This window comes from Urocampus carinirostris, chromosome 2 (genome assembly GCF_059441175.1).
Source record: "Urocampus carinirostris isolate Australia breed hairy pipefish chromosome 2, RoL_Ucar_1.0, whole genome shotgun sequence".
Lineage (NCBI taxonomy): Eukaryota > Metazoa > Chordata > Actinopteri > Syngnathiformes > Syngnathidae > Urocampus > Urocampus carinirostris.
The window spans coordinates 15,184,248-15,210,137 of record NC_142350.1 but is presented as its reverse complement, the minus strand read 5'-3'; the positions used below and the strand labels follow the sequence as shown (position 1 = coordinate 15,210,137).

The following is a 25,890-nucleotide window of genomic DNA, read 5'->3' as shown; positions in this document are numbered from 1 at the left end:
TTCATTTGGAGTTCAAGGCAAAAGTGACTTAATTCTGCTTGATCAAATGCAACCATGTGGATTTGTATATATTTGGCTCATTTGCTCAACGTTGCTAGTGTCTGTGGTCCTTGGGTTCCCAATCGTGAGAGAAGATGAGACGACCAACTTGGCCAAGCATCAAAATTACAGTAGCCCAAAAAGTGGGGATGGAAATAGGATGACCATGATGTCTTTTCGATGGGAACGTGTGAAGGGTCCTTATGTAGTTGCAATTGGGGTATTGGTGGCGTTTTTGTCCAAGTTAGGTAAGTACATTCTGTGTTATGAGCGTTTATTTTGAGATTTTTATATTACAATCTAATTCCTGACGTTAAACAAAAATTGGATCTGTGGAAATGTAAAACATTCAACAAAAACCATATTACTGAATATTCCTTTCAATGTCTTTCTCTTTGGTTTGTCATGTCATCATCCGAATCAGTAGGGCAAAATCAGATAATCATCCTTATACAATACTATAATTCAATGTTCGTACACCTTTTTCAACTTCAAATATTTTTAGAAGACCTTTTAAGCCATTTTTTTTTTCAATTTCACCAGCACCATTAAAAGCAGGAATTCGGCGTAAATCATATATTTTGCAGACCCACAAATATATCTGCGAGTTATACAGGACTGTCTCAGAAAATTAGAATATTGTGATAAAGTTCTTTATTTTCTGTAATGCAATTAAAAAAACAAAAATGTCATACATTCTGGATTCATTACACATCAACTGAACTATTTCAAGCCTTTTATTATTTGAATATTGCTGATTTTGGCTTACAGCTGAAAAAAACTCAAAAATCCTATCTCAAAATATTAGAATACTTCCTCAGACCAAGTAAAAAATAATTTTATAACAGCAAAACTAAATCAAACATTTGAAAATGTCCATTGATGCACTCAGTACTTGGTTGGGAATCCTTTTGCACGGATTACTGCATCAATCCGGCGTGGCATGGAGGCAATCAGCCTGTGGCATTGCTGAGGTGTTATTGATGCCCAGGATGCTTCAATAGCGGCCTTCAGCTCATTTGCATTTGTAGGTCTAGTGTCTTTCATCTTCTTCTTAACTATACCCCACAAATTCTCGATGGGGTTCAGGTCAGGGGAATTAGCAGGCCAATCAAGGACAGTGATGCCATGGTCAGTGCACCAGTTACTGGTGGTTTTGGCACTGTGGGCAGGTGCCAGATCATGCTGGAAAATGAAATCCTCATCTCCATAGAGCTTTTCAGCAGATGGAAGCATGTAGTGCTCTAAAATCTCTTGGTACACAGTTGCATTTACTCTGGACTTGATGAAACACAGTGGACCAACACCAGCAGCTGACATGGCTCCCCAAACCATTGCTGACTGTGGGAACTTCACACTGGATTTCAAGCAACTTGGATTTTGCTCCTCTCCAGCCTTTCTCCAGACTCTGGCGCCTTGACTTCCAAATGAAATGCAAAACTTGCTTTCGTCTGAAAAGAGGACTTTGGACCACTCTGCAACTGTCCAGTGCTTCTTCTCCATAGCCCAAGTCAGACGCTTCTTCCGTTGTCTTGAGTTCAGAAGTGGCTTGACCATGGGAATACGGCTATTGTAGCCCATTTCCCGGACACGTCTGTGAACTGTGGCTTTTGATACCTGGACTCCAGCTTTAGCCCACTGTCTTTGAAGCTCCCCCAAATTCTGGAAGCGGCTCTTCTTCACAATTTTGTCAAGGCTGCGGTCATCTCTCTTGGTTGTGCAGCGTTTCCGGCCACATTTTTCCCTTCCAACAGACTTTTTGTGGATATGCTTTGAAACTGCACTCTGTGAACAGCCTGCTCTTTGAGAAATTTCTTTTTGTGTCTTACCCTCCTGATGGAGGGTATCAATGAGGGTCCTCTGGACAGCAGTCAGATCAGCAGTCTTCCCCATACTTGTGATTTAGTTTACTGAACCAAGCTGAGTGTTTTTAAGGCTCAGGAAACCCTCGCAAGGTGTTTCGAGTTAATTAGATGATTCAGGTGATTAGTTGAATAGCCTACTTGTATAATTTTTCATGATATTCTAATATTTTGAGATAGGATTTTTGAGTTTTCTTAAACTGTAAGCCAAATTCAGCAATATTAAAATGATAAAAGGCTTGAAATAGTTCAGTTGATGTGTAATGAATCCAGAATGTATGACATTTTTGTTTTTTTAATTGCATTACAGAAAATAAAGAACTTTATCACAATATTCTAATTTTCTGAGACAGTCCTGTATAGGCGATTTTTGATCTTTTATCAAGACAAATAATATTTAGATCTTGAGTAACTCGTAAATATTTTTGAGGATAAATATCTCTCATTAGTTGTTGAGTAAAAATGACAGTCATATGTAATTTACATTTTCAGTGGCAGGAAGTTCTTTGACTGGGGGCGATGATGCTTCATATTAAAATGCCATACAAAGTAATGCCAGCTGCCGTTAATCACGAGGGAAAAAGAAATGCAATGGCAAAGCGAATTCACCAGAGTAGGGTCTGCATCACTTTTAAGTGGACTTGTTGGGAACAATTTCAAGCATTTACGAGCAGTCACCCAAAATTCAAGCACTTTTCAATCATTAAAAACGCAACATTAAAATTCAAGCAATTTAAGGATTTCAAGTACCCGTAAACACCCTGGGTAATAGCACTATAATGTGTTTTTATAAAGCCCCAAAATTGTAGGTGCATGTAAAGAATTGGGTTGTTGAATTAGAAAATGTTTAAGCTCGGAATTCAGTCCATGAATTTAAATTTTGATTTTGGGTTTTATATTATTCAAAAAACCCAATTAAAAATAGATAAATTTTACAGTCATTTGTTATAATCCTTTGTTACAATCCAATACAGTACAAAGTATAAACCTTATTCCTCAGTAAACATTGAGGTCAGCTAACTTTCCAAATGAATTAACTAACAAGCTAAAATCAAATGTTCTTTAAAAAGTATAGATGATAATATGTGTCAAGTCAAGTCATGTTTATTTGTGACGCCCTCAATCACAAGGAGTTTCAAAGAGCTGCACAGACAATAGACGATTGCAAACCACAAACTATTATTACACCATCCCCTGATCTAAAATTTACATGAGGGCAAGGAAAAACTCAAAAACGAAGAAACCTTAAGAGGGAACCACACATGATGTACAGTAATCCCCTTCCAGGATGACCAGGCTGCAATGGATGTTGCAATAACAAACAAAACACAGATATTGTCATCATGAAATATGTGCCTTATATACACTTTAAAACACCCATAAAAGATTGATGCTGTAGCTAGCTACTTTGTTAGCTCAGTAGCTAGTTAGCCGCTACCTTTCCAAATGGATTAACTAAGAACCTAAAGGTAATAATAGCTTGTATTATTTGAAATAAGTGAGCTTAAGATATTATTTACCTTCTTCTCTTACTGTATCATTTTCGTTTTGTATCATTTTCGTTTTGTATCACATTTGGGAAATTAGAAAAAGCATCAAAACTCACCTGCTTTTTTTCTATCACAAGAGGTCGCTATTTCACTAGTTGCCGTCGAGTGAAACTGAAGATACGCTCGTTAAATCGTGGCTGACCTTCTTTTTCAACCTGGGCTGTGATTGGTTCTTCAAATTATATGATGTGGGAAATATCAGGTAGAACAAAGTAGTTTTACTTTAACATTACAGTATTTGTTTTACCTTTACTTTCCTATATGTATAAATATACTTTTACTAAATTATATACAGTAATACAAAGACGGATTGTGACAAATTATTTTTTAGAATTGATTAAACATATAAACATGAAAAAAATATATTTAAAAAAAATCAGACTTTATGTACATGTGCAAGCATTATTTACTCTCCTCCTACCCTCAATGTTCATTTAAATATAACAAAACAATTATTCATGTTCAATAACATCCATTATCTGCAGCGCTTAACCTTAGTAAGGTCACGGTGGTGCTGGAGCCCATCCCAGCTATCTTCAGTGGGCAGGGAACACCCTGAACTGGTTGCCAGAACAATAGTCCAACGAAAAGAAGTGTAATGAGCTCTCGCAGAAACTTATTTCAGAAATAACCCAAGAAACAAAATATAAATGCAAAGTTTTCAATACATAGGCCATATTCATATTTTTTTCAGTCTTGTGTGCTTGTCTAGGTTTATGATGGCTGAGACAGAAATAATACTGTTTGTGATTAAGGGCTATAAATAAACGTGATTTGACTTCACTCATAATACTCTCACTTTGAAGTTTGAATTATGGCTTTAAAGGTGGGTTTAGGTGTCTTTAAAAAGTTGAAAGTAGATTATTTTCTGTAATGAATATGTGTCAACATTGCTCAAATACATTCAAAGAGCCTCTATAATTTTTCCACACAGCACCTATCTGTTTTTATCTTACTATTTGTATATTGCATGAAGTATCTATCTATCTATTCTGGAGGCCGGAGCAAGTAGAAGTGAAGAGCGAGTTACTACTCGTTCCCTGTTTTTTTGTTAGTTTAGCCTGAAAATGGTAAAAGTAAGAAAAACACTGTTTCAAATACAGTCCAAATGCTAACCCAAAGCCCAAAATGATGAAAAAAAGAATAGGTTATTAATTCTTGAAGTATGAACTGACTGAATCTGTGATCATGACTTTAAGCCCGGAAATGGCAGGAGAAAGTAGCAAAATCTCAAGTTGAGGGCGCCACCGTTAAAGTTTAAAATTTGAGAGAAATAGTCAGAATCCTGACAAAACTCTCATTCACTTTACTTAATCATCAAGTTAAAATACTTTTATTTTGTTTTAAAAAAAAATGCAGGAAACAGTAAAAATAAATATAATTTTCCCCACAGTGATTGAGACCAACCACCACGTGATCAACATACTCCCCGAAAGCGCCTTGCTCATTTGCCTCGGCTTTGTCCTGGGCCTCATAATCTGGGCTGTGGACCAAGTGGAGCTCTTTAGGTTCACCCCGACCATGTTCTTCTTGTACCTGCTTCCTCAGATTGTGCTGGACGCCGGCTACTTTATGCCAAACAAGCTGTTCTTCAGAAACATTGGAACCATTCTGGTCTATGCTGTCATTGGGACCTTGTGGAATACTGTCAGTTTGGGGTTCACTCTGTGGGGCTGTCAAAAGGGAAAAGCTATGGGTAAGAGGATGTTATAGTAAATGTACAGCTTGTATGAATGAAGCAAAGGCTACTTTGAAAAGTTGCCACCTTTGAAGTCTTAAAAAATTGCGAATTCTAATTATTACCCATTAATTATTCAAAAAAATGGACAAAAAAAACTTTTAAAAATGTCCTTCTTCACCATGATGGACTGATACAAATTCTGCGTCACTGCAGACTCTGCGCCTATGATCATTGGGACACAAAAACCCCTCCACCGCAATAAGGTGATGGTTGATAGAGGGGACTTCACTTTGTGTTCAATTTAATTACATTTCAGATAAAAACAAGTCTCTCTTTTGCCCTTTTTGTTTTTTTGCAGGCGATTTGGACATGGAATTGCTGCATTACATTTTGTTTGGCTGCATCATTTCCGCCGTGGACCCGGTGGCTGTTTTTTCCGTTTTTGAAGAGGTCCACGTCAATGAGGTCCTTTTTATTCTGGTGTTTGGAGAGTCTCTAGTCAATGATGGTGTGACAGTGGTGAGTATGTTTTTGTCATCAATGTATTCATTATAAGCCGTGTTAAATCGGATTTGTGACTTATATAGCCATTATTGGCACTGATTGAGTAAACAATCCGACTTTAAAGAGGAATTCAACCCAGTTTTTTCAACAATACTACTACCCAACCTGTTTTAACACAATATTCTTAACAATAACATTTGTGGAATTGGAATTTAAGGAAACTCCTTCTCCAGCCAAACTTTTGATCCTCCCCTTTCTACAGATAGGTAGAAGTGCTAAAAATCCTTCAAAATTATTTAATTTTGAGGTTGTGATATAAATGATTGAAAAGTGCTTACATTTAGGGTGAAGTGTCTCTAGAAGTTCGAAGTTGTTGCTTTGTCTCTCAACAAGTCCTCTAAAAAAATGAGGTTGACACTGCTCTCTGATGGATTCGCTCTGCTATTGCATTTCTTCTTTTCTCACAATCAAAGGCAGCTGGCAGTTGTTTTCACTGTATATCATTGTCCTATGAAGCGTCATCTCCCCCAACGTGTCGCACCCAACTGGGGACAATCTCGCCCCCAACCCGGAGAGGGCATGCCCCTCTTTTCCAGCTAAAAAAACATGGTCCTGGACTTCGAGGTACTAATTTTAATCCCAACCACTTCTCACTTGGCTGCAGACTGCTCCATTAAAAGCTGAAGATCACAGCCTGAGCAAGCCAACAGCACATCTTCTGTAAAAGGCAGAGATACAATGCTGAGGCCTTCAAACCAGACCCCTTCAACACCAAGGCTGCAGAATCGGTGACAAAGGGCAGTCTCAGCAGTGTCCAACTCCCACTGGAAATGGATTTGACTTACTGCCGCAAATGTGGACCAAACTCTAGCACAAGTCATACAGGGACCCTACAGCCAAGATTAGAGTGTCCGGTACCCCTCACTCCCGAAGCACCTCCCACAAGGCTCGAATGCATTCTCCAAATCCACAAAACACATGAATGTATGACGAGACTCCCATGCACCCTCAATGACCCTGCAGGAAGTGTAGAGATGGTCCACTGTTTCATGGTTTAGATGAAAACTAGACTGCTCCTCCTGACTCCAAGGTTTGACTTTCTGATGGACCCTCCACTCCAGTACCCCAAAATGGACCTTATCGGTAAGGGTGACAAGTGTGATTCCAAATCAAGATTCTAAACCGATTCTACAATGGTTATATGACTTGTGTGTAAGGTTTACCTTGACCAATCACGGCTCAGTTTGTGAATCTCAGAGGACCAAACAGGTGAGCCGTGACTGATCCAAAGACTTTGGACAATTGTGTTTAACTTGTTTGATTTCATAAACTAAAAACACGTTAGAATCAATCTGAAACCTGATTTCGCAATTATTATATTACTTGAGCAGCACGACACCGCAGTGGTTAGCGCATGTGCAGCACAGTTCTGAGATCATGAGATCAAACTTTCCTGTCTAGAGTTTACATGTTCTCCCCATACTTGCGTGGGTGTCCTCTGGGCACCTCGGTTTCCTCCCACATTCCAAAAAACATGCATGTCAGGTTAATTGCCCTGTCTAAATTGTCCCTAGGTGTGAATGAGCGAGTGAGTCTGTCTCTGTGTGCCCCGCGACTGTCTGGCAACAGGTTCAGGGTGTCCCCTGCCCACTGCCCGAAGATAGCTGGGATGGGCTCCAGCACCCCCATGACCCTACTGAGGATAAGCGGTGCAGATAATGCATGGATGGATGGATATATTACTTGTGTTTAAGTAACTTTTGTTTATGCTTTGCTGTTTATTGTAGATGCTCTTCCATACCATTGAGGCATTTATTCCTCAAATCAAACCAATTAATTTTGTGGATATACTCACTGCAATAGGTAAGGAGCGAATAACACTTTGTTGAGAGTACCTGTTTTTAAGATTTCATTTTATGTCTTGTCCAGTGTCCTTTTTTTTAGTGGCAGTTGGCGGTTCCCTCCTTGGTCTGCTGTTCGGCTTGATGCTTTCACTTCTCACCAGATACACCAGAAGTATCCAGATCATCGAGCCGGGCTTCATCTTCGTGGTGGGGTATCTCTCGTATCTCACCGCAGAGATGTTGTCCCTCTCCGCCATCCTTTCGTGAGTCCTTTAAAATCCGTATCAGTATTTACATTTGGATTCTAAGCGAACTAACAAGCATTTATTCCCATGTGTTTTTCATCACCGGAGGACCGTGTGCTGCGGCGTGTCTTGCAAAAAGTACATCAACGCAAACATGGACGAGAGGTCCGTCACCACCGTCAGATACGCCATGAAGGTGCTCGCCAACGGATCGGAAACCATCATATTCGTGTTCCTCGGGATCGCGGCCGTGGATAAGGCCTTGTGGGTGTGGAACACGGGCTTAGTCATGCTCACCCTCTTCTTCATCTTAGTTTATCGCTTCATCGGTGAGATTTGTGAGATTTCAGAATTAAATAGATCTAATTTGGTAATCAGTTTGTGTTTGCCGTTACAACAGGAGTGTTTTTCCTTACATGGATCATAAACAAGTTTCGCCTGATCCATCTGGAGATTATCGATCAGATTATTATGAGCTACGGAGGCCTGCGAGGGGCGATTGCCTATGGCCTGGCTTTGATGCTGGATGACAGAATTAAGGAAAGGAATTTATTGATATCCACCACTCTGATTGTCGTGTATTTCACGGTCATCTTTCAGGTAGGATTTATTGAGATGATATATTAGCACAATAGCAAAAGTAAGTTGTTACCTCACTATCAATTTATTTTCCAATGCATTCTCAACTTATTTATTGGTTCCAAAAAAGGACAAAAAAATCATTAAATAGGCAATCAAGATATTGGCTAATACAGTGTTTCTCAACTGGTGGGGTGGGATCCAAAAGTGGGTCGCAAACTCTATTTCAGTGGGTCACAGGCAATGTTCCCTCTAAGCTGCGCACGAGAACAGAAATATTGCACGTACAAATCAGGGCTTAAAATTGCAAAATTAATTTAGCAGCAAATGAGTCCAGAATTAAAGTGCATGGAGGTAAAAACAGCACGGGTTGCCTGTGCGTTTTTTAAGGGCGGTATATTGAAGTAAAAAGGATGAGATTGAGTAAATGAGAAAAGAGCAAGCATGCACTCGAGCTCAATTTCTTTCGAGACAGGCAACAGGGGAGCTTGTTAAAAAAAAAAAATATATATATATATATATTATATATATTACATTTCCTCCTTGATCTGCTACCTTATCGTGGTGGAGGAGTTTGTGTGTCCCAATGATCCTAGGAGCTATGTTGTCGGGGGCTTTAAGCCCCTGGTAGGGTCACCCATGGCAAACAGGTCCTAGGTGAGTGGCCAGACAAAACGCAGATCAGAAGACCCCTAATGATGAGAGAAAACTTTGGTCCTCGATTTCCCTCGCCCGGACGCGGGTTACCGGGGCCCCCTTCTGGAGCCAGGCCTGGAGGTGGGGTCCGCTGGCGAGCGCCTGGTGGCCGGACCCTTACCCACGGGGGCCGGCCGGGCACAGCCCGAAGGGACGACGTGGGACCCTCTTCCCATGGGATCACCACCTGTAGGAGGGGCCAAAGGGGTCGGGTGCGCAGAGAGCTGGGTAGCAGCCAAGGGAGGGGTCCTTGGCGCGACGATCCCCGCCTACAGAAACTGGCTTTTGGGACATGGAACGTTACCTCTCTGGCAGGGAAGGAGCCCGAGTTGGTGCGTGAGGTTGAGAAATTCCGACTAGATATAGTCGGACTCACCTCTACGCACGGCTTGGGCTCTGGTACCAGTCCTCTCGAGAGGGGTTGGACTCTCTTCCACTCTGGAGTTGCCCGTGGTGAGAGGCGCAGAGCCGGTGTGGGCATATTAATTGCTCCACGGCTCGGCGCCTGTACGTTGGGGTTCACCCCGGTAGACGAGAGGGTAGCCTCCCTCCGCCTTCGGGTGGGGGGACGGGTCCTGACTGTTGTTTGTGCTTATGCACCAAATAGCAGTTCGGAGTACCCACCCTTCTTGGGGTCCTTAGAGGGTGTGCTTGAGAGCGCGCCCCCTGGGGACTCCCTCGTACTGCTGGGAGACTTCAACGCTCACGTGGGCAATGACAGTGAGACCTGGAAGGGCGTGATTGGGAAGAACGGCCCCCCTGACCTGAACCCGAGTGGTGTTTCGTTATTGGACTTCTGTGCTCGTCATGGTCTGTCCATAATGAACACCATTTTCAGACAAAAGGGTGTCCATATGTGCACTTGGCACCAGGACACCCTAGGCCGTAGTTCGATGATCGACTTTGTCATCGTTTCGTCGGACCTGCGGCCGCATGTTCTGGACACTCGGGTGAAGAGAGGGGCGGAGCTGTCAACTGATCACCACCTGGTGGTGAGTTGGCTTCGATGGTGGGGGAAGATGCCGGCCCGACCCGGCAGACCCAAGCGTGTTGTGAGGGTCTGTTGGGAACGGCTGGCAGAATCTCCTGTCAGAAGAAGTTTCAATTCACACCTCCGGCAGAACTTCGCCCATGTCCCGAGGGAGGCGGGGGACATTGAGTCCGAGTGGACCATGTTCCGCGCCTCCATTGTCGAGGCGGCTGATCGGAGCTGTGGCCGCAAGGTAGTCGGTGCCTGCCGCGGTGGCAACCCTCAGACCCGTTGGTGGTCACCGGCGGTGAGGGATGCCGTCAAGCTGAAGAAGGAGTCTTATCGGGCCTTCCTGGCCTGTGGGACTCTGGAAGCAGCTGGCAGGTATTGGCTGGCCAAGCGGAATGCGGCTTTGGCGGTTGCCGAGGCAAAAACTCGGGCACGGGAGGAGTTTGGCGAGGCCATGGAAGCCGACTTCCGAACGGCTTCGAGGAAATTCTGGTCCACCATCCGACGTCTTAGGGGGAGGAAGCGGTGTGCCATCGACACTGTGTATAGTGCCGATGGGGCGCTGCTGACCTCGACCCGGGACGTTGTGAATCGGTGGGCGGAGTACTTCGAAGACCTCCTCAATCCCACCGGCACGTCTTCCTCTGGGGAAGCAGAGCCTGAGGACTCTGGGTTGGGCTCTCGTATCACTGGGGTTGAAGTCACCGAGGTTGTCAAAAAACTCCTCGGTGGCAGGGCCCCGGGGGTCGATGAGATCCGCCCGGACTTCATTAAGGCTCTGGATGTTGTGGGCGTGTCATGGTTGACGCGCCTCTGCAACATCGCGTGGACATCGGGGACAGTGCCTCTGGACTGGCAGACTGGGGTGGTGGTTCCCGTCTTTAAGAAGGGGGGCCGGAGAGTGTGTTCCAACTACAGGGGAATCACACTTCTCAGCCTCCCTGGTAAGGTCTATTCAGGGGTACTGGAGAGGAGGGTCCGCCAGGAAGTCGAATCTCGGATTCAGGAGGAACAGTGTGGTTTTCGTCCTGGCCGTGGAACACTGGACCAGCTCTATACACTCTTCAGGGTCTTTGAGGGTGCATGGGAGTTTGCCTGTCCGGTCTACATGTGTTTTGTGGACTTGGAGAAGGCATTCGACCGTGTTCCTCGGGAGGCCCTGTGGGGGGTGCTTCGGGAGTATGGGGTACCGCACAGTCTTATCCGGGCTGTGCGGTCCCTGTATGCCCGGTGCCAGAGTCTGGTCCGCATTGCCGGCAATAAGTCGGATTCGTTCCCGGTGAGGGTTGGGCTCCGCCAGGGCTGCCCTTTGTCACCAATTCTGTTCATAACTTTTATGGACAGAATTTCTAGGCGCAGCCTTGGCGGGGATGGAGTCCGGTTTGGGGGCCTCAGCATTGCGTCACTGCTTTTTGCAGATGACGTGGTGCTGTTGGCTTCCTCAGCCCGTGATCTTCAGCTCTCGCTGGAGCGATTCGCAACCGAGTGTGAAGCGGCCGGGATGGGGATCAGCACCTCCAAGTCCGAGGCCATGGTTCTCAGTCGGAAAAGGGTGGTATGCTCCCTCCGTGTCGGGGAGGAGGTCTTGCCCCAAGTGGAGGAGTTCAAGTATCTTGGGGTTTTGTTCACGAGTGAGGGTAGGATGGAACGGGAGATCGACAGACGGGTCGGTGCAGCGTCTACCGTCATTCGGACCCTGTACCGGTCTGTCGTGGTGAAGAGGGAGCTGAGCCGAAAGGCAAAGCTCTCGATCTACCAGTCGATCTACGTTCCTACCCTCACCTATGGTCATGAACTTTGGGTCATGACCGAAAGAACTCGATCCCGGATACAAGCGGCCGAAATGAGTTTCCTCCGCAGGGTGGCTGGGTTCTCCCTTAGAGATAGGGTGAGAAGCTCAGTCATCCGGGAGGGACTCGGAGTAGAGCCACTGCTCCTCCGCGTTGAGAGGAGCCAGTTGAGGTGGCTCGGGCATCTAATAAGGATGCCTCCTGGACGCCTCCCTCGGGAGGTGTTCCGGGCATGTCCCACCGGCAGGAGGCCCCGGGGGCGGCCCAGGACACGTTGGAGAGACTATGTCTCTCGGCTGGCTTGGGAACGCCTCGGGGTCCCGTCGGATGAGCTGGAGGAAGTGGCTGGGGATAGGGACGTCTGGGCTTCCCTTTTAACGCTGCTGCCCCCGCGACCCGACCTCGGATAAGCGGAAGACAATGGATGGATGGATGGATATATTACATTTTTCACTCAGACATTCAAATATGTGGTTTATTTACTTTAACTATCATCTGCACAGTTAAACTACGTAGCTATGTGACCTTTCTTCTTTACCTCTGTGACTATGTCAGTGTTGCCGCAAATTTCCGTCTTTTTTTAGATAAGCAGCTTTTTCGGCTTGGCTCACGAAAAGAGCTGGCTCTTTCGGCACATAAAGGCTCTTTAGATCGTTTTTGTTGCTTTCTACCATTTATCATGTAACATTATGACAAAAAGACTTAAAAAGTGACATTGGAAAATAAGTTAAAAAATGTCTGCCAATGTAGCGTAAAAGAACTTGGGGGATTCCAAATGTGCCTCAGTTTGAATGTACTTTGTTGCAGGGACTGATGCTGAAACCACTCGTGACTTGGTTAAAAGTGAAACGGGCTTCAGAGACTGAGCATACGCTTATAGAAACAGTGCAGAATAAGGTGACGTTTACAGTGCCTTGCAAAAGTTTTCACCTGCCAAGAACCTTTTGACATATGGTCATATTTCAGGCTTCACACTTTTAGATTAAAAACATATGAGACAAAATTGTCAAAAGAAACCAAATTCATCCAACATTTTATATTGTGCAATAGGTAGGCATTATGAAAAAGTTGGCCCTCTTTTTTAAACCATTCCATTGTACATTTTGCTGTATTTGTTTAGGGTCATTGCCCCACTGAAATGTGCCCCTATCTCAGGTCTCCTTCAAACTCCAACAGATTTTCTGCCAGAATCGTCCTGTATTTGGCTCCATCCATGTTCCCAACAATTCTAACATTATTCCTTGTCCCTGCTGAAGAAAAGCAACCCCAGCACATGATGCTGCCAACACCATGTTTGACGGTGCGGATGGTGTTTTCAGGGTCATGAGCAGTGTTACTCTGAAGCCACATGTAACGCTTTGCATTTAGCCCAAAAATTTAATTTCTGTTTGTATCTCATCTAACCAGAGCGCCTTGTTCCAAATATTATTTGTGTCTCCCATAAGGCTTCAGAGGCATTTTTATGGTATTTCTTTAGAAAGAGCCTTTTTTCTTGTCACTCTTCCATAAAGAACAGATTTATGCAGAGTATGACTGAGTTGTTTTAAGCAGATTGTCCCACATCAGCTATGTATGCCTGCAGGCCATATGATGTAGTCATGGGTTTCTTGTTTGCTTCTCTTGATAGTTTTCTCCTTGTTTGGGCTGAAAGTTTAAAGGGACGGACAGCCAGGTCTTGGTAGGTTTGCAGTGGTTTTATGCTCTCTCTGTTTTGATATCATTGCTCGCACAGTGCTACGAGAGATCTGTGAAAATCTTCTTGTGTCCTATTCCTGCTTTGAACTTTTCCACTACATTATCCCAGACCAGCCTGGTGTATTCTTAGGTCTTCATAATGGTCTTTGTCCTCTAGCGTCTCATTTGAAAGACCCCTGAGCCCAACACAGAACAGTTGCATTTAAACTGAGATGTTATGACACACTCTGTCATTGTTAATCATTTAGGTCGACATTGGATCATTCCGAAGTAATCAGGGAACTTCTGGAATAAGTTGGCTGAGCTGAGCAGCGAATAGGGGGCCAATGTTTTTGTCACATCTACTTGAAAGGTTTTTCGTTGTAAATATAACATAAAATGTCGAAATACAGTAATTTGTTTCTATTTTTTTCACAATTGTGTCCCGCATGTTGTTGATTCTTAGATAATATTTTCAGTTTTTTAGCTTTAAGTTTTGAAGTCTGAAATGTTGCAATATGACAACGTTTCTGGGGGGCCAATACCTTTGCTAGGCACTGTATGAAACAAAATTTTGACTCCCATTTAGAATGTCCAGGAAGTAATCTGCGCCATCCCCTCTGCTTTGTTAAGGTTTTCGAGCACATGCTTGTTGCAATTGAAGATATAGCCGGACAGTTTGGTCACAACTACATGATGGATAAGTATGTGTATGGCTCAAAACTGAATTCATAAGATTTAAGCTGATGGAGCTGCAATATTTTATCTTTTTAACAGGTGGAATCATTTTGAAGAAAAGTGGGTGTCACCGATTTTGATGAAGCCGTCTGCAAGGAAAAATCAGGACTACGTCTTCAAAGTTTATCACCGACTCAATCTCAAGGATGCTATAACCTATGTGGCTGAGGTGGGTGCTCCTTGTGTTTAATAGTTCTGTTTGAAAATCTCAAAGTTTTTTTTAGAAATTGCATATTATTTTTTGCTAAAAAAACAAAAACGCCATGTTGTGAGTTTGAAACTAATATTAGAAAATATAATATGCCCCGATCGGTATGCTCGCAAACGGCATGTATGAGAAGTTATTTGTTTGCCACTAGACGTGAACAATTCATTTGGATTGCTCCAATCAGAGCCCAGAAAACAGAGGGCCGCTCATTGATTGTCTTGAACAAAAACACACTTGGAAAGTAACATCTTAAGCCTGCAAAGTACGTATTTATTTGTGGAGACCACTAATAGAAAAAAAATACTTGATGAAATGAAGAGGCAAAATTTGAAGCGCAAAATTGCATGGGAATTTAGTATACCCAATAATGGCAACAAATGTGTTTTAAAACTAGTAAATGCACTGTTACAAATCTACTCTTAACCATGGAAACCGTCCATCCATCCATTATCTGCACCGCTTATTCTCAGTAGGGTCGGGGGGGTGCTGGTTTTTGCAAACCAGTAAAGTTTCATTTGGGGGAGCTAACCCCTACACGACTAAATTGTTTTGAAAAGAGATGGGCGCTGCCAGGCTGTGCTTGCCCAAGACATTGCCACAGGAAATAGTGCCCCTATGACCTAAGGCACATATGTCAGAGTCAAGGCCCGCGGGCCTAATGTGAGAGGGTTTTACCTGGCCCGCGTGACGATGTCAATATATTATTAGATCCGGCCCGCAGGCCGCTGCAAGCCAGCAGCCCGCAGTACGCATGAATACTACATTTCCCACAATGCAACGGAGACGCGCCGAGCGGGAGCAAAGCGGGAGGCGGTTTGACATATTCAGCAGTCGATCAGCAGCAGTCATTAGCATAACAGCAAAAATTAGCCCACATATACCCATCAACAATGGCTAAACGGAAGGTGGACACTGAAAACCGGGGCTTTCAAACAAGGTGGGAGTTGGAGTACATGTTCACGGAGGTAGCTGGAAAAGTATCAGCGTCAGCCTCAAACAAGTAATGTAGAGTTGTAGTAATACAGTACTGTATATAAATGTATGTAAATACAGTAATAATACAGTAATGTTTCCTGTGCAATTACACATTTGAAGTTTTTACTCCGTTCAAGTTTAAAAGTTAAATATGCACATAAAGAATGTCTTGTTTTTTGTTGTTCCCCTCGGGAATTTTAAAGCTTTATTGTCTATGTTGACTATGTTGTTTTTGTTTGCCGACTCTGTCCTGGGAGTGTTTCTTGTTTTTCGGCTTTTCGTGGAAAATAGATCTTGATGTGGACAACAGTCTTTTGATAAAATTGTCTCCTATTTAGCAGAGAAAATGACTTTTGATTGTTATTATTTGTTAATCAGTAATTCCTTTTTTTCACACTAACCCAGAGAAAGCCCAGAAAGGAAAGTCAATGTACATTTGAGCAGGACAGATGAGGTCCAGTGTGTTGATTGCTATTGGTTTTAAGTAACAAGAGATTTTTGCACTTTATTTTATTGTATTTCGAGGCAATATTTCGTTTTAATAATTTCAGATGATTGAATGATAGAAAATGGTTATGAGTTGTTGTTATGAGATATGTTATGAGTTTTTTATATAAAGGACATTTGTATTTTGTGCCTGCTGAAATTAAAAATGACTGACAGAGTCATAAGAAAATATTGCTTTATTTATCCAATCATATTGTAATATATTTGTTATGTTTTCAGTAGGTTAAATCTTGGTTTCAGTAAAGATTGGACAGTCCGGCCCTCGGCTTGTAGCCAAATGTTTTATTTGGCCCTCCGTCCATTTGACTTTGACACCCCTGACCTAAGGGATCCGTGAACCGTAAATATAGTAAATAAGCAGAATGTTTTTACCTATACGATCATTTTCTTTTTTGATATGGAAAAAGTAACAAAAAAAAAATCCTTCTTTACCCAAAAATAATTTTAAAAACATTCGCAAAATATGAATACAAGCAAAATTACCTTATTATTATCTTTAAGTAGCCAATACTATCACAGCAAAATTACATATCACTTATAATATTATATATCCATCCATCTATTTTCTGTGCCGCTTATCCACAGTAGGATCACAGGGGTGGCGGATCCCATCCCAGCTATCTTTGGGCAGTGGGCAGGGCACACCCTGAACTAGTTGCCAGCAGGGCACACAGGGACAGACAACTCACTTGCTAATACCCACCTGGGACAATTTGGACCTGCCAATTAACCTGAAATACATGTTTTTGGAAAGTGGGGAGAAACCAAAGTGCTCGCAGGAATCCAACACGAGCACAGGAAGAACATGCAAACTCTATAGGGGGAGGCTGCGAGTGCTGGAATTGAACGCTAGACCCTACGATGCTGGGCTGGAAGCTAACCACCCCGCCGTGCAGACAATTTTATATATATATATATATATATATATATATATATATATAATAATAGTGGGGCAGCACGGCGGCGCAGTGGTTAGCGCTTGTGCGGTACAGTTCATGTCATGGAACCTGTCGTGGGTTCAAATCCAGCTCCAGACTTTCTGTGCGGAGTTTGTATGTTCTCCCCGTGCTTGCGTGGGTTTCCTCCGGGCACTCCGGTTTCCTCCCACATTCCAAAAACATGCATTTCAGGTGAATTGGCCGGTCCAAATTGTCCCTAGGTGTGAATGAGCGAATGAGTTGTCTGTCCCCGTGTGCCCTGCGATTGGCTGGCAACCAGTTCAGGGTGTCCCCTGCCCACTGCCCGAAGATGGCTGGGATGGGCTCCAGCCCCCCCCGCGACCCTAATGAGGATAAGCGGTACGGCTAATGAGATGAGATGAGATAATAATAGTGCAATGTTTGTAAACAAAAAAGAATAGTGCATCAAACAATGGTAAAGAAGTGCAATAACATTTAGCAGGAACATGATTGCAAATATGAAATTAGCGTGGTATTTCTTGGAAAATACCACATATCTATTTATTTGGAATTGGGCGGTACGGCAGCTGAGTGGTTAGCGTGTCAGTACCACAAGTCGGAGGTTCTGGGTTCAGATCCAGTTTACTGACCTCCAAATGCGGGGTTCGCATGTTCTCCCCATGCCTTTGGGCACTCCAGTTTCCTCCCAAATTCCATTGACATGCATGAGCAAGCTAGTTGTCCCTCTCTGTGTGCCCTGCGACTGGCTGGCAACCAGTTCAGGATGTCCCCTGCCCACTGCCCAGAGATGGCTGGGATGGTCTTCAGCACCTCTGCAACCCTGCTTAGGATAAGCAGTGCGGAAAATGGAATGATGGATTTATATTTTTATTTGAACTTATGACAGAAAGTCAAAGTTCCGTTTATGTTATTAGGCTGAAAATACTATTTTCTCTTTCTGTGAGCAGAAAAGTTTATTATTATCTTTAAGTAGCCAATACTATCACAGAACTACTGGAAATAAGGCGAAGCAAAAAAGAACTTTAATTTAGTAACATTTCATTAAATGGTGTTATGATTCTGTTTGCAGGGCGAACGCAACGGCTCTTTGGGACTGATTCGCAATCAATCAGGAGTTATTGAACTCGAGAAAAGGTTTGCAGAAAAATCCTCTGAAGTGATGCCTGACATCATGGCTAACATAAGAGATGATCGGGGCGCAGTGTCCAATTTGGGGTGAGTTGGACCTTGAAATCACAAATATGTTATGCAATTCCTTGCAAAAGTATAGGTTTGATGTTGATCTTTGTGCACAGCATTTTTCAGATCTTTCCACAAATGTTTTATAGCAGGGGTCAGCAACCTTTTCGGTGTGGAGTTCCACTTTCAAATTTTCTCGTAAATCAGTGTGCCACACCAAGATTAATGACTCGCACATCATTTTTTTTTATATTCAACAGAGCTGTCATTTTACGCTAGTCCAAATATACAACATGGATAGACATTGAAATCGCATAACTGACCTATTTATCCAGCACTATTCTTGTTCATCAATAAACTAAAAAATGAATGTGAGCAACGCGTGGAAAGGCCTGTAGACATACATGACTTCAACTTTTGACCACAAGAATCAACTATTCTTCATCAACAATGAACTACAATCAAAATACAAGTGATATGGACAGCTACCATACCATTCACCAATGAAATCTTATTGCAGAAAATATCAAATTGAAACACACACGCACATACACGCTTTCTGCCAGTCCCTCCTCTTGACGTTCAACACTTCTGGCTGAAATGGGGATGTGTTTTGTTTTTGTTAGGCAAGCCACCAAACAAAACCTCCGAGCTTGAAAAGAACGCATCTTCAATATATTCGCATTAAGTAAAAGATTTTCCGTGCTTTGCTATGCAGTGAGCAATGGCGTTTTTAGCAGTGACAATGGTTTTCAGGGTCTGTGTTTGTTTGCCATACCAGCACGTTTTAATGTCTATGCCTTGAATTCATGTTTTGTCTTGTAATGGTGTTCAACACTTGATGTGCGTGGTACAACGCTCCCGAGGCATAATGCACAAACAGCACGGTCATTTTTTGCACAAAGCTCACGCTGCCTGAAAAGAAAGCCATTTTTTTTTTGCTCAAGGAGCCGTCATGATTCATTCATTTATCGGGCACCTGTGTTTCGTTGGCCGGGTTAAAACACGGATCTCTCCTCCTCTCCTCGGCGCCGCGCAGACAAACTCTCACGAACGGAGCAGAGGAGGAGGGGCGCGACCATAAAGCCTCTAAACAACACGGCGCGCAACAGAAAATGTCTAAATTTCAGGCAAATGCGCTTTAATTAAAAACCATAATTATTTTGCCTTGCGCTCGCGCCCCACTGGTTAACCCCTCGCGTGCCAGCAGTGGCACGCATGTCATAGGTTGCCGACCCCTGCTATATAGGATTGAGGTCCGGACATTGGCCTGGCCCTTCTAACACCTTCATATTATTCGTTTTAAAGCATTCCGTTGTAGATTTTGCCCAACATTTAGGGTCGTTTTTCTGCACCCCATTCTGAGGTCTCTTGCAAACCTTTCTGCAAAAATCCATCCCCACATCAACTCATAACAATGTTTATAATCCCTGCTGAAGAAAAGCAACCCCAGAGCATGATGTTGTCCCCACTATGTTTGACAGTGGTGTTGGTGTTTTCAGGGTGATGTGCAGTGTTACTCTTGTGCCAAATTTAACGCTTTGACTTCAGCGTCAAAAGTTAAATTTTGGTATTATCTGACCAGAACACCATGTTCCATGTGTTTTTATCCCTCCCATGTGGCTTCTTGCAAATGCAAAACAGCCCCTTATAAGATATTATTTCAGAAAGGGCTTTCTACTTGCCATTCTCCCATAAAGGTTAGATTCATGCAAAATATGACTAATAGTTGTCTTAGGCACACGTTGTTACACCTAACCAGGGGCTATTGGTTACTTCTGTGATTAGTTTTCCCCTTGTTTAGGCCAAGGTGTACAGCAGGGGTCGGTAACCTTATTGATCCAAAGAGCCAAAAAGCACAAATGTTTTGATTTTTTTGGGGGGAGAGAGAGCCACACCATATAATTTAAGAAAGAATTCAACAAAACCACCAAACCCTCTCTGCAGACAAAGGCTAATTCTTCAACACATTTTATTTCACTATGTGACGTTAGATGATTTGATGAAATCTATGAAATTATAACTGCGTTAGAGCCTGTGTCTACTATCAATATAAATGTACCACAATGAAGTCTGTTAGTGTGACACCTTGACTGTGAACTATAGTCAAAACTGTGTCCTATATATACTTGACCAAACCATTTAATGGCATTAGTATGCTTATTTTATCTCTGAGCCATATGTACTCATGAAAAGAGCCAGGTATGGCTCGCGGGCCAAAGTTTCCCGACCCCTGGTTTAGAGGGACGTCCAGGTTTTGGTAGATTCTCGCTCCATTTTGGTAGTATTGCTCGCACAGTGCTCTGGGAGATGTGTAAAGGTTGCGAAATTAGTTCAAAAGTCATCAGAGAACTTCTAAAAACAGGAAAAGAACAGGGGGCTAATATTTTTGCAACACATACTTTGCAGTTTTTTTCAGTGTAAATATATAGAATGTTGAAATAATTTGGTTGTACTTCACAATTTTGTCTCACGTGTTGTGGTTTCTTAGAAAATATTTTCTTTTTCTTTTCTTTTTTTTTATGTACGTTTAAAGCCTGCAATATGGCAATATCTCAAAAAGCTCTTGGGGGCCAACACTTTTGCTAAGCATTGTATTGAAGAGAAAAAATTTAATGATGGTTATTTGGCAAGGATTTAAAATTAAACCTGCATTGTTTACCTAAGAAGAAGAGAGCCTTGGCCTTCAGTAAGCTTGGATATGCATGATCAGTCTCTCAAGGGTACGAGACAAACAGAGGACATCAGTCATCATCTGCTTCAACAACACTTGTACAAAGGCAGGAAACAGGTACAATGAATAGTTAGCATATTAATGCAGAATCAGATGTTGCCCTGTTCTTTTCTGTCTTCTAGCATCGGCATCGATACAGCAGAAGCTTTATTGACGTCAACAAAGACAAAAAAGAAGCACAGGAGATCTTCCAGAGGACCATGAGGAATCGTTTGGAGTCTTTTAAGACTACCAAAATGGGTCTCGCCGTTAAGCCTTTGACCAAGTACCCGAAAAAACTCCAAGACACCAAGGTTAAAATACCTCGCCTCAACTGTTTCTTGCCTAGTCAATACCCAATTTTTGTACATACCTATTATTGCAGATGTCAAGTGGAAAACTTTACCGTTATGAAAACGAAGGTAAGAAGTAACTGAATGGATATACGTGTTTTTCTGTGACATTCGTGTTTAATTTCTAGAGCCGGATATAGCAGAAGAAGGCAAGGACAGCTCCTCCAGCTATGAAGCATCTGATGATTCGCTCACCATGAAAGTCCTTCGGAAAGCTGAAGGTGATAACGTTCCCTGTGAGGTTGTTGGATTATTGCGGAAAACCTTATCAACACAGATTTGTAAAGAATATTTGTGATTTTATGTAGTGTCTTGCAAAAACCTTATACAAATGTCAATTTACCGGTAAGCCTCTTTTTGCACTGTATTTAAAATTGAGCAAAAAAAGGCAAAAAAAATGATGACTAATTTTACTCACTTTAAGTAAGATTTTTATTTAGAAAACTAAAATGTATTAATTTTTGATAATTTTATGTTCACATTATTTATAGAAAATAAATAAAATGCGCAATCTTTTTCTGCAATCTTCCAACGAAACTATGTTATCATTACTGTATTCATGTTATTTTACAAGAAAAAATAAATTAACTTAAAATGTTTATTTTTTTCAGGCTATTAAAACCTTTCGAAATTAAAGATTTCTTTTTATTCTAAATTTTCTGCAGAAATAAACGCAAACCATATACAAAAAATCATGATAAAAACTGAAATCATGTTTTTGACTTGTGAAATATGAAAAAATGTTTGAAATTAGCAAAACAATGGTCGGAAAAATATCTCATCTCATCTCATCTCATTAGCCGTACCGCTTATCCTCATTAGGGTCGCGGGGGGGCTGGAGCCCATCCCAGCCATCTCCGGGCAGTGGGCAGGGGACACCCTGAACTGGTTGCCAGCCAATCGCAGGGCACACAGGGACAGACAACTCATTCGCTCATTCACACCTAGGGACAATTTGGACCGGCCAATTCACCTGAAATGCATGTTTTTGGAACGTGGGAGGAAACCGGAGTGCCCGGAGGAAACCCACGCAAGCACGGGGAGAACATACAAACTCCGCACAGCAAGTCTGGAGCTGGATTTGAACCCACGACAGGTTCCCATGACATGAACTGTGCCGCACAAGCGCTAACCACTGCGCCGCCGTGCTGCCCCGGAAAAATATTATTAATATTATTTTACATTGTATTTTAATATGAATCTGACAAATACTGTAATCCTTAAAATGAGCATAATTTTCCTCATTTCAAACATAACAGTATTTTTGATTCATTTTGTTACTATTTTTAGTTGGTTGGTGGAAGGAGGGTTTATACATTTTTTATTTTCAGTGTGTGAAGTTTTTAATCCGTTTGAGTTCACCTGAGGACAAAAATGAAACCAAAAACATTGATGCATTTGTATTTTTGTTTAGTCTGCATTAAAGCAGCTGATCAGTACTTCTACTAATACAAGTAGTAATAGTATCATTACCGCTAACTCAATTTATTTCCATTTAGCTGAAAACGAGCAGCCGACTTGCTCTGTGGATATGGAGACAGAGGAAATTACGTTGACTCCGCCGTGGTTGTCGGGTACAGAGGCTGACAGCAATGCAGCAACCCCCTCGGAAAGAGCTCGGGAAAGACTGCCTTGTATGCCGAGTAGCATTAGGCGCTGCTCACCCTCCATAAACTCCATTACTGACGTTCAGAATTCAGAAGACAGCAGCGATGAAGAGCTACCGCCACCTTTAACTTCGACTCCCCCTCCTCAGCCAAATTTACCACCTCCATCACCTTTACCGCCTTCTCCACCAACTTCACCCCCTCCATCACCTTCACCGCCTGCTCTACCAACTTCACAGCCTCCTCTACCAACTTCACCGCCTCCTCTACCAACTTCACCGCCTCCTCTACCAACTTCACCGCCTCCTCTACCAACTTCACCGCCTCCTCTACCAACTTCACTGCCTCCTCTACCAACTTCACTGCCTCCTCTACCAACTTCACCGCCTCCTCTACCAACTTCACCGCCTCCTCTACCAACTTCACCGCCTCCTCTACCAACTTCACCACCTTCACCTCCTCCATCACCTTCACCGACTTCTCCAAGAACTTTACCAACACCTCGACCGACTTCACCACCTCCATCGCCTCCTCCACTAGCTTCACCACCTCCATCACCTTCACCGACTTCTCCAAGAACTTTACCAACACCTCGACCGACTTCACCACCTCCATCGCCTCCTCCACTAGCTTCACCACCTCCATCACCTTCAACGCATCTTCGACCAATTTCACCACCTCTGTCACCTTCACCACCTCCATCACCTTCACCGCCTTCTCCACCATCCTTTCCACCTCCTGACTGACGATTATCTGCAGGCCTTTATTCACCAGCAGTGTTACTGAAAAAAGTAATTTGTTACAGATACCAGTTACTTCATTTAAAGAGTATTGACGTAACCTCCAGATAATAATAATAATAATAATAATAATTTCCTTGTATTGTCATTCTGTGTAACAATGTACACAGAACGAAATGTCGATTGCACCTGACCCGTTGTAGCGAGCCGATGCAGCCGCAGCCAACAGAGGGCGCCGCCGACCACTTTTTAAGTCTTAGGAGACCCAAAGTTAGCACGTTGTTCTGAAGGTACAGTGCCTTGCAAAAGTATTGGCCTGCTAAGACATTTTTGTTATTAGTCAGGCTTCAAACTTGTAAAAAACTTGAAATGTTTTCTAAAAATCAAAAATTTGAGACAAAATTGTGAAAAGAAACCAAATGTATTCAACATTTTATATTGTGCTAACAAATGGGTAAGCATTTCGAAAATATTGGCTTACTACTACTTATTACTTTGTACAACCTTCTTTTGCTGTAAATACAGCCACAAGTCTTTGTGGGTCTCTATAGGTTTTGCTCATCTTGAAAATGAAATATTTGCCCATTCTTACTTACAAAACAGCTCAAGCCCCTTAAGGTTTGATTGGGATCTTTTGTGCCCAGCGTTTTTTCAGATCTTTCCACAAATGCTCCATAGGATTAAGGTCTGGACTTTGGCTAGGCCATTCTAACACCTTTATATTGTTAGTTTTTAAATGTTCAATTAAAGATTTGGCTTTATGTTTGGCTCTTGTCCTGTTGAAAGGTGAACCTGTACCCTATTCTCAGGTCTTTTGCAAACTCCAACAGGCTTTCTGCCAGAATCGTCCCGTATTTGGTTCAATTCATTTTCCCATCTTCTTAGTCCCTGCTGAAGAAAAGCAACCCGAAAGCATTATGATGCCACCACCATGTTTGAAATTGGTGATGGTGTTTTCAGGGTTAGGTGCACCGTTACTCTTACGCCAAACGTAATGCTTTGCATTCAGCCTAAATAGGTCTTCTTGTATCCCATTCCTGCTTGGAACTTTTACACAACTTCATCCCGGACCTGCCGGGTGTGTCCTGTGGTCTTCTTAATGTGGTCTGTTCTCTATTTCTGATTTCACAGACCTCTGAGTCTATCAATGACCAGGTGCATTTAAACTGAAACCTAATGACACCGTTTGTCATTATTGTCCTTTAGGCCAACATTGGATCATTCAGAAGTCATCAGGGAACTTCTAGAGTCAGTTGGCTGAGCTGAGAAAACAAGGCTCAGTATAATTACATTACAACTCCTACTTTTCCGTTTTTTCGTCGTTAATATAGAATAAAATGTTGAAAAAAATTGGTTCCACTTCATGATTGTGTATCACATGTATTTTTAGTTTGAAGCCTAAAATGTGGCAATATGACAAAAACTTCTGGGCACATTACTTTTGCTAGGCACTGTAAATATAGCTTAAATGTGAGTATATGTGGTAGGGAGAGTATCTTGATGACAAAAAATTCAGTGACCTTGTATTCTGAGCTTGAGACAGCACCAACTTAACTGTAATCAGGTGTACTTTAAAGATTAATATAAACTGCTGTTGTGTCCAGGTACAGGAGCTTCATATTGGGAGTAATAGGTTGCAATTAGAGGACATTGTCCCTAAGGATCTGCTTTACAGGAGCGTGTTCATTTGTAACACCTTAAGTCCCAACATTACTCACCAGTTACTTAGGCCAGTGGTTTCCCAGTTATTAGCTGCTGAGCATTTTTCACTGCACGCAATGTTGTGGTGGTAAAAATGTGAAACCATTTTTTGCATTTGGTAAAACAAAGTGGTCAAAAGAATCCTGTTTATGATTGGTTCAGAGATCTGAGTGTGATACCACATTAGGCCGATTCCCCAAAGGGAAAGAAATGAAAGTCGTTGGACAAAAGTATAACTTTTCTTCTTTGGATCACACCAAATGAGCGTTTCAAATAATGGTCTCAAACACGCAACTCAAGGGCTAGTTTCAGCCCGCAGGACAATATTGTGAGGCCCCTGCGTCAATGCGTATGTTTAATGTAAGAGTTTTATGTCAAAACTCCGAATAGATTGTCACCGCTGTTGAACTGAAGCTTGAAGGACAGTGGATGCAAATAACTTTAAGTGTGTTTCTGCCTTTGAGACAAGTGTGTTAAACATGTTTTATCATCTTGACCATGGTTATAAAACACAACTCAATGTTCGCTGTGATATGTCACAGGAATTAAACTTTTGCAAAAGGCCATGTTCAGAAAATGAAAGGCTAACATCATATATAGGAAACAGAACTACAATAATTCAATTTTTCAACTTACACATTTAGTCTTACTGATTGCTTGATTTTCTTACTATTTTTGTATTATTTTTAGAACCTATTTTTATGGAGGTTTCTTTAAAGATATTGGGGAATGATAATGTACTTGTATTAGGGCTTTTTTGTAAAAAAAAATAAAAAAGGATGCGGCTAACCCTCTTACAGACCCAA

General features: G+C 42.4%; 1 protein-coding gene across 4 annotated transcripts; it reads left to right on the top strand.

The window, feature by feature from the left end:
- Window positions 1-158: 158 nt before the first annotated feature.
- On the top strand, window positions 159-25,890 carry LOC148371158 (sodium/hydrogen exchanger 3-like). Of its 4 annotated transcripts, none has more exons than XM_088329083.1 (16): window positions 159-287; window positions 4,845-5,147; window positions 5,491-5,651; window positions 7,424-7,499; window positions 7,566-7,743; window positions 7,834-8,054; window positions 8,126-8,325; window positions 12,577-12,666; window positions 14,077-14,147; window positions 14,221-14,350; window positions 17,861-18,006; window positions 20,641-20,761; window positions 20,827-20,997; window positions 21,069-21,105; window positions 21,165-21,257; window positions 22,536-25,890. In XM_088329083.1, the coding sequence occupies exons 1-16, from the start codon at window positions 200-202 to the stop codon at window positions 23,387-23,389; spliced, it is 2,940 nt and encodes a 979-aa protein (XP_088185209.1). In that variant the 5' UTR covers window positions 159-199; the 3' UTR covers window positions 23,390-25,890. The 4 variants fall into 4 exon arrangements, with proteins under 4 accessions (XP_088185209.1, XP_088185208.1, XP_088185210.1 ...); XM_088329082.1 differs by having other exon boundaries at window positions 20,638-20,761; XM_088329084.1 differs by having other exon boundaries at window positions 172-287; window positions 5,000-5,147; window positions 20,638-20,761.

What these genes read in the sequence shown, in the direction of transcription:
- LOC148371158 (XM_088329082.1), top strand. Translation starts at nt 200, where the DNA reads ATGACCATGATGTCTTTTCGATGGGAACGTGTGAAGGGTCCTTATGTA. An exon ending in GGCGTTTTTGTCCAAGTTAG is followed by an intron (nt 288 to 4,844) that starts GTAAGTACATTC and finishes TTTTCCCCACAG; the next exon opens with TGATTGAGACCAACCACCAC. An exon ending in TTACCGTTATGAAAACGAAG is followed by an intron (nt 21,106 to 21,164) that starts GTAAGAAGTAAC and finishes TTTAATTTCTAG; the next exon opens with AGCCGGATATAGCAGAAGAA.